We start from the raw sequence: 12,840 nt of genomic DNA on the forward strand, positions 1-12,840 counted from the left end.
TAATCTTTACACACCAAAAAAAAAAAAAAAAACCCTTGGTTATTTCCATGTTATGTTTTGTTTTACATTAGTTTATGATCTTTGTAAATAGTAAGATTTCAATGCATATTATCAAACCTTTAAAAAATCAAGTACTGACAAAAATATATTCACATATATTTATGCTAAAATGCTTTTTAATAATCTGTACATGTATCTGGTTTTTTTAAAAAAAATAAAATTGTAAGGAAAAAAAGTATTCACCTGGATGTGTTCAATGACTAGAGATTCTACATCTAAACCCTTAATTTCAACATTATTCTCTGCATTTTTAAGCATGTGCAGCAAAATATTCAGCATTTTGTTTTGGCCATTATCCCTGTGCCCCGCCCCACTGTTTGGCCTGGATGCACCTACCAACGCCACCATTATACTGCCAGAATGGCACACATTTCTTCTTTAAAGTGACATCCTTCAGATACGTGGTGGCTTTGTGGATAAGCATGCCCTTGATGGCCTGCACAGCTTCCTGCATGTTCTTAAAGTGAAATTGAAGGTTTGAACCTCTGGATTTGCATGATTTTGTGGGGTTTTCTGAGTCAAGAGAGTAATGAACTATCTTCACAGGTCACCTCTGGCTGCTTACAGGAAAAGAGACATGCTGGATTTTTATGCAAACCATCTATTTATCATGGAATGGCTCCTAGGCAGCAGACATCAGAGTCTGGGGCAAGCAGTAGAAGGTCTTCAAATATTCATCATACAGCAAAAAATTAGTTTACAAGTCTTCCTAGACTAATTAGTAAGACAACAGGATTTGGTTTAAAATTGAGCAGGAAACCTAGGCAGGAGTGCCTCAGTTGGCAAAGTGTTTGCTTCAGTGAGATCCTTAGGACCCCAAATGAAAATTGCTATAATCGGGTTGCTCAAAAATAGCTGCAGATTCAAAGGACATAAGGCTTATGTCATTGACCCTGGGTGAGTGGAGCATGCATCCTGTTGGACACATTATTCTAATTTGGGTTGGTTTTATCAATCTATAAAGCTCACTGACTTCAAAATGTGGGAGGCTTAAAGACTATTCTTAGGGGGAAGAAGGGAAGGAATCCAAGTGGCAATATATTTTAGAAAAATAACCATAACAATCTCTCAAGTAAACCTATTTATAGGAAATCTAGAAATGTCTCAGTGTGGCAAATTCACTGGGTTGGATGCATTGCTACCTAACACACTACATGACTTGCTGCATATTTTCCACAGATTCAATTAAACATCTATCAACTTGCTTGATTAGTTTCTACGAATTGTAATTACCTGGTGTTTTTTGCCCAGATAATTATTAGCTTTTACTAAGCCCCAAATCCTTAGGCAGGATATTGCTTGCCTTGGGAATTTGCCTTCAAAAGAAGGACCTGCCTTTCTATTCATTAGGCATATTTGAATAATACTACTAATTTGGATGGCATATAACCTACTCCAGTGAAGAATAGCAAAGGTTCTATCTATAATGCCACTATTAATTATCTTTTTAAAATATATAAAATGTTTTAGCATATAATAAACATACAAAGACATATTCAATGCCATTATGTTGGAGAATTATAAGTTAAAATTATAAAAATATTTTACTTCATGTTCAGTAAAATGACTGAAATTAAAACCAACAACAGGAAATCATGTGTGGGCAAAGGCACTCTGTGGGTGGGGACAGAAGAAGACACAGTCACTATGGAGTACATTTCAGTAGTTTGCTAAAATGTTAAGTAGAATATACTGTGTGTGAAAGCCCATTCCTAGGTGTCCACTGTAAGAAAATAAAAGCCTGTCAACCACTGGAAATTTGTATGATAGAAAAATGATGTTACGTCAATGTCCACAGCAGCCTTACTAAAACAGCCAAGTCCTGGAAGCAACTCAGTGTTGTTGACGCTGAATGGACTAATAGTATTGACTGGAATCACTGACTCCAGTGATTGCTGACACTGCATGGACTAATAGTATTGACTGGAATCACTGACTCCAGTGTTGCTGACACTGCATGGACTAATAGTATTGACTGGAATCACTGACTCCAGTGATCGCTGACACTGCATGGACTAATAGTATTGACTGGAATCACTGACTCCAGTGATCGCTGACACTGCATGGACTAATAGTATTGACTGGAATCACTGACTCCAGTGTTGCTGACACTGCATGGACTAATAGTATTGACTGGAATCACTGACTCCAGTGATCGCTGACACTGCATGGACTAATAGTATTGACTGGAATCACTGACTCCAGTGATCGCTGACACTGCATGGACTAATAGTATTGACTGGAATCACTGACTCCAGTGTTGCTGACACTGCATGGACTAATAGTATTGACTGGAATCACTGACTCCAGTGTTGCTGACACTGCATGGACTAATAGTATTGACTGGAATCACTGACTCCAGTGATCGCTGACACTGCATGGACTAATAGTATTGACTGGAATCACTGACTCCAGTGTTGCTGACACTGCATGGACTAATAGTATTCATTTACAATGCTATGTCACTGCACACATGGAGCACATCAGGGGCATGGGCAGGATGGACTAACGGACTGTGAGCCTATCATGGCTGTCTATGCAGTTGAGTTAGAGGTTCTGGGGTAAGGCACACTACTCAGCAGGTCACATTGTTCTGGGGGAAGAGTCTATCTCTCTCTCTTTCTCTCTCTCTCTTTCTCTCTCTCTCTCTCTCTCTCTGTGTGTATGTGTGTGTGTGTGTGTGTTGTTTTTTTGTGGGGAGTGGTCAGGAGATTATTTTTTCTTTACTTTTTAAGAAATAGTTTTAAGTTATTGTGGATTTTTTGACTATTTTCTTCAAATTTCAGGACCCAGTATTTCATTAGATTGTTGTTTTACATTTATTTATTTATACATGTGTATGTGTGTACACATATGATTAGCCAAGTGTGTACAGGCAGAGGACAACTTGTGTAGGTTGACTGTCTTTTTTACCCTGTGGGTCTTAGAGAGCAAACTCAGGTTATCTGGCATGTACATTACCTGCTGAGCCCTGGGTTCATTACAAAAATGCTTTCCAGCCTGAACTACTTGTAATTTTCTTTACACTGTTCAAAACAAAGACGCTTTAGTGATACCCTGACAGTCAGTGTTTCTATTTGGTTATTGTTATTTTGAGGGTTTTTTTTTTTTTTTTTTTTTTTTTTTTTGAGAGAGGTTTCACAGTGTAGTGCTGGCTGTCCTAGAACTCACTCTGTAGACCAGGTCGGCATCAAACACACAGAGATCTGACTGCCTCTGCCTCCTGAGTGCTGGGATTAAAGGGGTGGGCTGTATCATATGTGGGTTCTTTAGCCTAACCTATTCCCACAAGGACTGCTTCTTACATGTTTTCTAGACAGTTTGCAGTTGTGGGCTTTATATTCCGGTTGATGCTCCATTTCAGCTAGTATTCTCTATTGAGTGAGGTGAGGCTGCTTTTGCATACAACAATGTAACATTTCGATCACCCGCTTTTCCAGTTCTTTAAAAAGTAAACAACACTTTTAAGAAGGCAAGTATTTTTTTTCTACAAGCCCTGTTTCACAATGTCTCTGTAGTCAAATACATCAATTTTTGAACATAATCAGCTGTGGGCAGAGAGGACCATGGGAAAAGGCATGACAATCTGACTCATCAGTCAGTCTACTGCTGTCGGCTTGTGGGTTTGGAAGCTTCGGTGCAGATGTGCTCAAGGGCAGCCACCCTTCTGCCTACTGCTATCATTTTGGTTCTCAGATAGCAGCACTTGCTACTGAATATACTGGCTGGCTGTGCCCAAATTTCTGAAGAGCATCATGTACAGGCTTTCTCTACACTTTTACAACAATAAACTTACTACACCAGAGTAGTCCATTGCTCTATTTCTTTCTGAGATCTGTTGATAATGATCCAAGACAAAGACTTGTGAAAAGTGAAGGAGGTGCCCATACATTAGCTTTCTCTTTACTGTCTTCTTTTTATGAAGTTTGGCCAAATCATTGCAATGAAAAGACATTCTTGGATAGATTGCTTTTCCAAATGCTAAATCTAGATGTCTTTGCTTTTCATAACCTGCTACAGTCGATGAGACTTCCTAAAGAGACATCAGGCCAATAGGGTGAATGATGCAATGGAGGCCACTTTCCTGTCTTTATGTTTAGACCTTTTTCTTCCCGCAGAAGAATGCTCACTTTTACTAACCTGTCTACTCACAGTTTTACTTTTAAAAAAATGTTTCACGTTTAACTAAGAATACAAACCCCTTTTCTGAAATACCTTTCTCAGCTCATAAAATGTGTGGCACATGAAGAAAGGCATGTTGCCAGTAGGAATAGTGGGCTTGTCTGGAACTTGGCAGCAACAATGGCCGCTAGTGGGCTCTGTCTACAGTGCCTCATGTCAAGAGTACCATATGCATTTCCTAGTACAGTCAGTGTGCTTTTGTGTAAACACTGCTGCATTGGGGAAAATGAGGTTCAGTAGACACACAGGCAGCTACCCCTCTTCCTCAGCCCATGTTAAGCCAGTGTGCTTGCCATCCTTATCAATGAATGGCTTGCATCAAAAAAGTCAGAACAAAAGGGAAATGAGTAAAATCACTGACCGAGAAGCAGAGCTGTGGCAATCTCTGCACTTCAGAAGGGGAGATGGCAGAGAGGTGGTGGGAGAGGTGACACAGAGGTGGTGGCATTTTGGCTATAGTGAGACCAGTGAGTTACTAATGTGTTCTGGTCTTGAGCCTTGGTCCTGCCATTGACCAGTTCCATTGCCCTATATGAATTAGTAAACATTGCTGGCCTTCACGTTTCCTGTCTGCAATGGGGACCCTTTATAAATCTTCAAAAGAAAAACCAAATTATGTGCAGAGCCTGACACAGCAAGGGCACTGACTGTTCACACCACACAAGAACTGCTTTTCCAAAGCAAGTACAGCAAAGGCTCTGGTCCAACAGCTTCTGGCTCCTTTTCTGGATTCACTGATTTTGGGTAACTTAGACTACACCAGTCTGCATATATTTACAGAAATAAGACTACAACCATTCACTCAGTACATGTTTACCATTTAACCCTCAGAAGGTATGGTCTACATCAAATTGTGTAATGACATCATGGACAAACACACTCAGCTTAAGTCTAAAATACTCATGTACTGTCCAAGGAAAAGTAAGGGAATATGCACAAAAACATGTAGCATATACAACTTCTGTTCAGAAATTAGATAATAAAATAAAGGAAAGCACCATATCATATCACATAATGGTCTGAAGCAGGGACTCACTATGTAGCCTTTGCTAGCCTGGAACTCACAGGAATTGGCCTGCTAGGATTAAAAGGCATGTGTCACCATGGCCAGCCCTAATGTGGTGTTTTTAGGTGAAGGATTATTATAACACCAGTGAAGCATACCAAAGACTGAATATTTCCTACAGAAAACACAGCAGTAAAATAAGACAGTGTTAGAGAGAGAGGGAGAGAGAGAGAGAGAGAGAGAGAGAGAGAGAGAGAGAGAGAGAGAGAGAGAGAGAGGGAGAGAGAGAGAGAGAGAGAGAGAAAGAGGGAGGGAGGGAGGGAGAGAGAGAGAGAGGGAGGGAGGGAGGGAGGAAGGGAGGGAGGACGAGAGAGAGAGAGAGAGAGGGAGAGAGAGAGAGAGAGAGAGAGGGAGGGAGGGAGGGAGAGAGAGAGAGAGAGAGAGAGAGAGAGAGAGAGGGAGGGAGGGAGGGAGGGAGGGAGGGAGAGAGAGAGGGGGGAAGGGAGGAAGCACAGTGAGGGAAGGGCACAGAAAGCTGTGCCTTAGGACTGCAAATGTGCAATGTCTATAGCAGGAAGGTCCAGAAACAAAGTGGAGGCTGTTCGTGTTGCTAGGGCTGACGAGGTGGGGTGGGAAACTGGGAAACCAAGGTGAAATACTAATAGGTTGGTGGAGGGGATTCTTTATGGAGTGACAGAATGGTACAAAATTGACTGTGGTAAGAGTTGTACAGGTCTGAACAGGCCAAAACCCACTGAAGTTAAACTGTTCAATGTGTGAACTATTCAATATGCCAATTATATCTTCCCAACATGACTTCTGTTGTGCTGTGTGGACATTGTGTGGGTTCTGACTCAAAATAAACTACCAAATGAGGAACCCAGATGTATGAGACAGGTGAAGAGACTCAGAATTGGGTGGATAGGGCTAAAGATGTGCTTGCTAAGCCTCAGCCTTCACTGTCAAAATTCGAGATTATTAGTACACGACAGCATGCCTCTTCTCTCCTGATAACCATACCAAGATGAAAATCCTATTAACTGGGAAAATATGTATGAAATCCTCACATGCAGACATTATTTAGATACGTATTTGAACACTGGGACTTCGGTCATGTACATCTTTAAAATGCTGTAATGTGGGTACTTTCTTCCAGGGTAGGTACATTACAATATAAGACATGTGTTTCATAGCACACACTTCCCATGTGTAAAATACTCCAGGCTTTCTCTTCTCCTGAATATTCCTATGAGTGAGAAAAGTATGGAGGGCCACTTGTTACAGTGGGCAAGAATAAGAAAAGGACTTTAATTTCAAACCGTTCAAAATGTGTGACATTAGTCAGCACACTTGTGTGTGACATTAGTCAGCACACTTGTCCAACTGTCTCCTCTTGTGGGAACGCACAGAACTGTCTGCTTTACAACAAGGAACTCCATTGGAAGAGTATAACCAAATTTTGTTACTGCTTCTTACGTTTTAATCTTGTTTTTAGAGATGTTAAAATGATTGGCAATAGATAAAAACAAACAAACAAACACCCACACACACACATAAAACATGAACTTCTTCATTCCTGTTCCAGTAGAAACCAATTTCCTTACCATCCTGTTGATCCGAACAAAGTCTTCTGGCTTCTTGGCCCAGGGAGGCAGGTCCACATCATTAACCACTACTTCGTCCTCCCTCACACCCAGATGGTACCCATTACTGTTGACGAACATCTCTGGGAGGTAGTAGAACTCTGGAATTAGTTCCTGCACCGAAAAAAAGAAGTAACTCATTAGCTAGCTGGTAAAATCAGTTGAACAAAATAATTCACTTTTTCCAACCATAAAAGGAGACAAATCCTTGACCTAATCTTAGCCCTTATATCATAAAAACAATTAGGAGTCCAAGAAGATGAAACATTTCTTTTACTTTATTATCTTCTCTTTACTGTGAATTCTGAAAAGTAGGTACACAGGGCTGTATGGCTCAGCAGCAGAGAGAGCTCTTGCTAAGAATTCTGGAGAGGCCCTAGGTTCAATCATTAGTAAAGCAAGCAAGAAGCAAGCAAACACACAGTGAGAAATGAGCACAACTAACAACAGTTTACAGCAGTGCTAGCAGATGAATGAAGTTGTAACAAGTCTATGGTGCTTGGGGACCTTTTATGTATATAAACAAGTCACCCCAGCCAAGATGTCACCACCAGGCTTTGTTTTTTTTAATCACAATATTTGCTACTTTTAATTTTTATTATTGTGCCAACTATAATACATGGTATTTATAGAATTCATCATTTTACCATTAAATTACAAAATAATTTTTGTATCCAGTGCTGAGGTTAGAACCTGGAGCTTAGCACTTGCTAGGCCAGCACCCACCAGAGTGACACCCCAACTCCAACCAAGTTATTTTACACCCACCACCGAACACAACAGGACCCATACTTAAAGAATCAAGTTTCAATATACCTGTGGATAAACTGGACATAATGATGAGCTATTTTACTACATGAGTGTGGCATAAATACCTGGATTTAAGATGAGCCTGAGTATCAGTGTTAGGTTTATGCCTTATTACAATAGATCTGAATGGAGAAAAAAATGATTTTGAAGATCTTAAAAGTTTTATTTTATGACTATTTTTAGTAACCAGAGAAGTTGAAAAAGAACTACAGTGTTTTTCAGGTGTACTATATACTATATGTGCTATATACATCCTTAAATTTTAAGATGAGGGTTAGGTTAGCTTTACATTACAGTGCAAACAGCATGACAGTAATTCATGCTGTAGGGCCTATGCTTACAGAATACTGCCTGAAATAGGAACCTTAAAAGTAACGCCACCACATAAGAAGTCTTCCAATAGATGGGGCCTTAGTTTTCTAAAAACATACACAGGGGCTTTCCTTTATGCATCTTCCTTAAAGGCGATGCAATTCTTCTACCCAGTGTCCATCGTAGCAGGACTCTGCATGAAGCTGACTGAAACTGAGCCTTCTGATTTGTAAATGACAGGGAGGGAATAACCAAATTCATTTTCTCTGGAATTACAGAAATATAATGAGGTTCATATGAATGAATTTTCTAGATAAAAGGAGCTAACTTAATAAAAACCAGTTTTCTTATATTAAATCATTTAGATAGAACTCTTTCTAAAATCCAGTATATACTTCTCAGACATTTACTTTTTCATGGAGCAAAGGTTTGAGTATCAGGCCTGTGGTGACTCCTGGTAAAAAAAAAGTCATGGCCCAAGTATCCAGCAAGTCAGTCAGGTCTACGGACTGAGTTATGAGCAGTGGCTATAATCCAAGACCATCATGCCCTAGAAGGGGAGGGCAGACAAGAGAGGAGGGAGCTTTGGATGGGTCCAGAAACACTAGATTGGTAATTACAGGGGAGTAGGAGGCCGTCAGAAAGCTTTGTTAGAGGAGTCAGAACCTCGAGTCAGGAGGGAGGGTAGAGGATAGTGGGGCAGATCAGAGAGGTGTTGTGTGAGGTTGTTTGTCAACTAGCTTTCAAGAACAATGGCCATGACTGAATACAGAAAAACCTGGGTAAAAAGGCCAAGTGGGGCATGGAAGGGAAGGACAGGGTGCAGTGTGCCTGAGCACCCTAGAGCGGGGCAGAGAGGGGGCAACAGCAAGGCAGAGCAGGAAGAGTGCCGAGCAAGGCCACGCTAAGATGCTGAGAAGGGGAGAATTCTAGTTCAGTCATATATATGAGATACAGTTCCAAAGAAAGGCCTAAATGTAGGAGAGAGAGAAGGGGCTGAACAAAAAGCCTGTCGGTGAACAAATATGCCTACTGTGAACCGTGGTTTTACTGTGGTCTAGGCACCGTAGAAAGGGTGGAGCCACAAGCTGGCCGTTCCCAACAACAACACACAGCACACAGACAAGGGGCTGCAGCTCAACAGTCCTGAGCCATACGAAGTCATATCACCTGAGTGGCAAGGACCATCCCTTCTCTTCCTCATCCAGCCTAACAGGATGTGCTGGTCAGGCAGACTGTCACCTACACTGATGGAAGGAAGCACTAAGGGTTTGAAATCTGAAGGAACTGCTCACATTTCTAACAGTCACTAGACAGAAGTTTTCTAAGTAGGTACCATGAAATGTCTGACTTTGAACAGCTTATCAGTAAGGCCACAGAGGATTTAAAACACTAGAGTAATTCTAATAGTCATCTGGACAAGAAATTGGGGGCAGTTTAGTGGTTCTGATGGAGAAAAAGGAATAAAACCACAGAAGTCTAGGGAGAAGAGGCTGATACAGAAGATAAAGTTTGAAGTTTTATGTTTTACTGCTTTAAGATATTGTTTGAATTAGCCAGTTTTAGTGAAATGCAGTATGTAAATTATAGGGTACTGGTATCATCTCCTTGTATTTATACCAATATCATTTAAGATTTGTTTATCTTAATGATAATATAAAGACATAGAGAACATCACCACTGAGGTCTAGCTGGTTTTGTGCAATGACATCTCTATCTCTTGTCCCAGGCCAGGAATCAAGGGGCCATCAATCTTAAAGCCGAAGGTCTTTCGAGCTCTTTCTGTATCCTGTCATGAGTCTAAGTATCCTGCATGTGTTTTCTCAGTGTTGACAAACACTTCCTTGGGTGAGAGTCTTACCAACCCATGTTATAGTTGTGAGCATTTGCTCAGCCAGGCTCCCCAGCAGAGTCCTACAGCAGAGTCCAGCTATCCTGGTTGAGCCTGTATTCTAACTGCACACCGAGAAGGAACTTTACATCTGTAAATTTGGGGGTGCCTTTTCACATAGAAATTACTGAAACAGAAACAGAATTAAAGAAGTACTGTATTAGTAAAAGCTTACAACGTGAGGTACTGACATTGGGACCAAGGAGCAGGCTGGGCTGGGTAGGGTGGGGTGTTACTGGGGCAGGAGAGTGTCTACAAATTACAGAGAATGCAGAAGACACGCTCCCTGAGTGATGAGGTGGAGGGAAGGTTAAGAAGGCTACACCCTGGAGTTCCTTCCAAGTACCCAAAGGGACTTTTTAGGCAGAATGCTTAAAGTGATCAGGGCTGTGTGGACAAGATACTATAAAAGGTATGGACGAACTTGTTCTGGTTTGAGACAAGGGTTTTAGAAACACAAAGGTCTACATTAAGATGGCAAAACATTCTCAAAATAAGATTCAGGCTCAAGTTCAGGGTCAATTCCAGAGTAACCAACAAAACATAGCCACGGGGTGAAGGGAGTGCTGTGAAGAGCACTTAAGGTGGAGGGCACAGGTCTGTACAGCTGCACAGTAAAGGCGGTGGGGCAGTATCAACTGGAAGGAGAGGCAATGAATGGAACAGAATGACCCAGGGTCAAGCTGGGGCTCCAGAGGACTGAGAGTCATGGGGCACGAGGAGCGGTGAGCCTCAGACAGACAGCGGCTAAGCAGAGCCCGCTGGCTTTGGTCAACTTTTACATGCCTGTGTTAGGGCTTTTGGAAATCTCCTGGTGTCTGGGGAACTGCTTTCCAAAACGAGCCGCTCTGAGCACTTAGGGAGCCAACGAAAAGCAGGGCATAGCTGCCCGGCTTCCGTAGACACACCAGACAAAGCTCACCAACGAGGGTAACTGGCCTGCTCACTGCACACAGCGTCTATTTAAGGAAAAATCCAAGGAGTTTAAATTTTGCTAAATGAAAAACAGTACAGAAGGACAGAATATTATTGAAGAAATTGCAAAGTGGATATTATAACAGGCATTTTGTGTCTGCAAATGTGATTTCTAGTTTATTTTAACAGCTATACTAAAACCCCATGGTACTGTTAATAGTAGTATATGTGTTCTGTCAAAAATAGGAAAATATCCTCAAACACAATTTCTAATTTATAAGCTTCTGACAAGTTCAAGCTGCTGAGAAATTGCACTGGAAAGTATGTCTTAGGATGATAGAAGACCACTATTAACACTATCATAATTGTGTACCTATTGCACCAAACCTGACATTTCACTTTAATATATTTTGCTGAGAGCCGTACCATTTTATGGCTTCCTGGTGAAATCAAATCTAACCCAGACGTTTTCACTTTCCTAATGTAATTCACTGTGAGGTTTTAAAGCCGCCAGTGCTTTTCTATCCTTTTCCCAAAAGATTGATGCCCGGGCATCTGCTAATTCCACGAGCGCTCATAATGGGTCACTGAGGCAGTGTGAGCACCTCCATTAACTGCATTAATTTACACTATGTCACCTTAATGACACCGTGTCACAGCCACCTTTTCTCACATCTACATAGTCATTCAGAAAGTAACGGAACAACTTGGGAAGGTATTAAGGAAAATTAGTGTAAGAACATCTCTACGTGGAACATCTCTGCTAGCAGGGCATGGCTGAAGGAAAGAAATTTAAAATCAAAATACAATTTGACTCCACTCCTGGGACCTCTCCTCACAAGTCACTTGGGCAGCTCCCTTTCCGACCCAGCTTGGGTTCATTAGCGCAGGAAGAGACTGACATTAATGGAGAGAGATAGAATAAAACCATCCACCACATTCTCAGTCTTTGCTGCAAGGTTGTCTAAGTTAGTAGATAGTGCAGAGATAGTTTTCTTCTTTGGAAACAGAAACACATTTATTTCCCTAAAAACAAATCAGTTGCTATATACAGAACAGAGACAAGAAATAAAAATTGGTGCTGTAGCAGTTAGTGGGATTATTATTCTTAGTAACTCACTATTTCCTGCCAAGTCCATCATTATTTTAGAGTGAAAAATGCCTTAATCAATGTATGGAATCAACTTAAAAAATTTCAACTCACCACTAATTATTTTTAAAGACTCTACATATTCTAACATTTTGTTATAAGACCCAAATTCTGGTGTTGTAACAGAAAACATCAGGACATATGTGCACATATATGATTGGTAACACACATGCACACAAACACACAAAGAACAGGAACCTAATACATTCCTATATGCATAGGTGCACACGAATGTGCATGTGCACACACACTATACAAACTCACAGGTGTGCACACACAGAATAGAATCCATATTGCCTGTTATTTCTCTCTTTCTTTTTGTTTTTTTTTTTTTGAGACAGGGTTTCTATGTGTAGCCATGGCTGTCTTGGAATTTACTCTGTAGACCAATCTGGCCTCAAACTCAAGAGATCTGCCTGTTCCTGTCTCCCGAGTGCCAGGGTTAAAGGCACTGTCCAGTTTGCCTGACTTTTGTCTGCAATTACAAAGATTGTTTTCAACCATTCAGAAGGCACAAGATCAAACCCCCAAACAGGCAAACAATATGTGTCACCTTTTGGTCAATAAGTGCAGAAAAGTGCTGTGCGGCTGTGGAAAGGTATGTGTGTGCGTGTGTGCATGTGTGCGTGCATGTGTGTGTGTGTGTGTGTCTCAGAGGCAGTGCTGCCCACTCCCGAGTGCACTTCTTACGACAGGATGACTTGCGGGTGGGGAAGGAATGGTGCAACAACATATGGCTTTAGGGAGGGAACTGTCATCACTGGGGATGATGATTTGATAATATGTTTAAAAATTAAACATGCAGATGGCCTTGAGCCACTAGCCCCATTATTAAGAGTCAGCCTTTGTAAATACATAGAAGGCACACAGA

At 41.2% G+C, this 12,840-nt stretch overlaps 1 protein-coding gene across 3 annotated transcripts in view; it reads right to left on the reverse strand.

Moving 5' to 3' along the window:
* NBEA (neurobeachin) overlaps positions 1-12,840 on the reverse strand; it is a gene marked incomplete at its 5' end in the record, with an annotated part of 531,924 nt that overhangs the window by 47,804 nt on the left and 471,280 nt on the right. For all 3 annotated transcript variants that reach the window (XM_080929212.1, XM_080929210.1, XM_080929211.1), the window contains one exon: positions 6,853-7,005. In XM_080929212.1, the coding sequence (XP_080785338.1) occupies positions 6,853-7,005 (153 nt within the window). The remainder of the gene's footprint in view (positions 1-6,852; positions 7,006-12,840) is intronic.

Source organism: Micromys minutus, assembly GCF_963924665.1.
Source record: "Micromys minutus genome assembly, chromosome: 15".
NCBI lineage: Eukaryota > Metazoa > Chordata > Mammalia > Rodentia > Muridae > Micromys > Micromys minutus.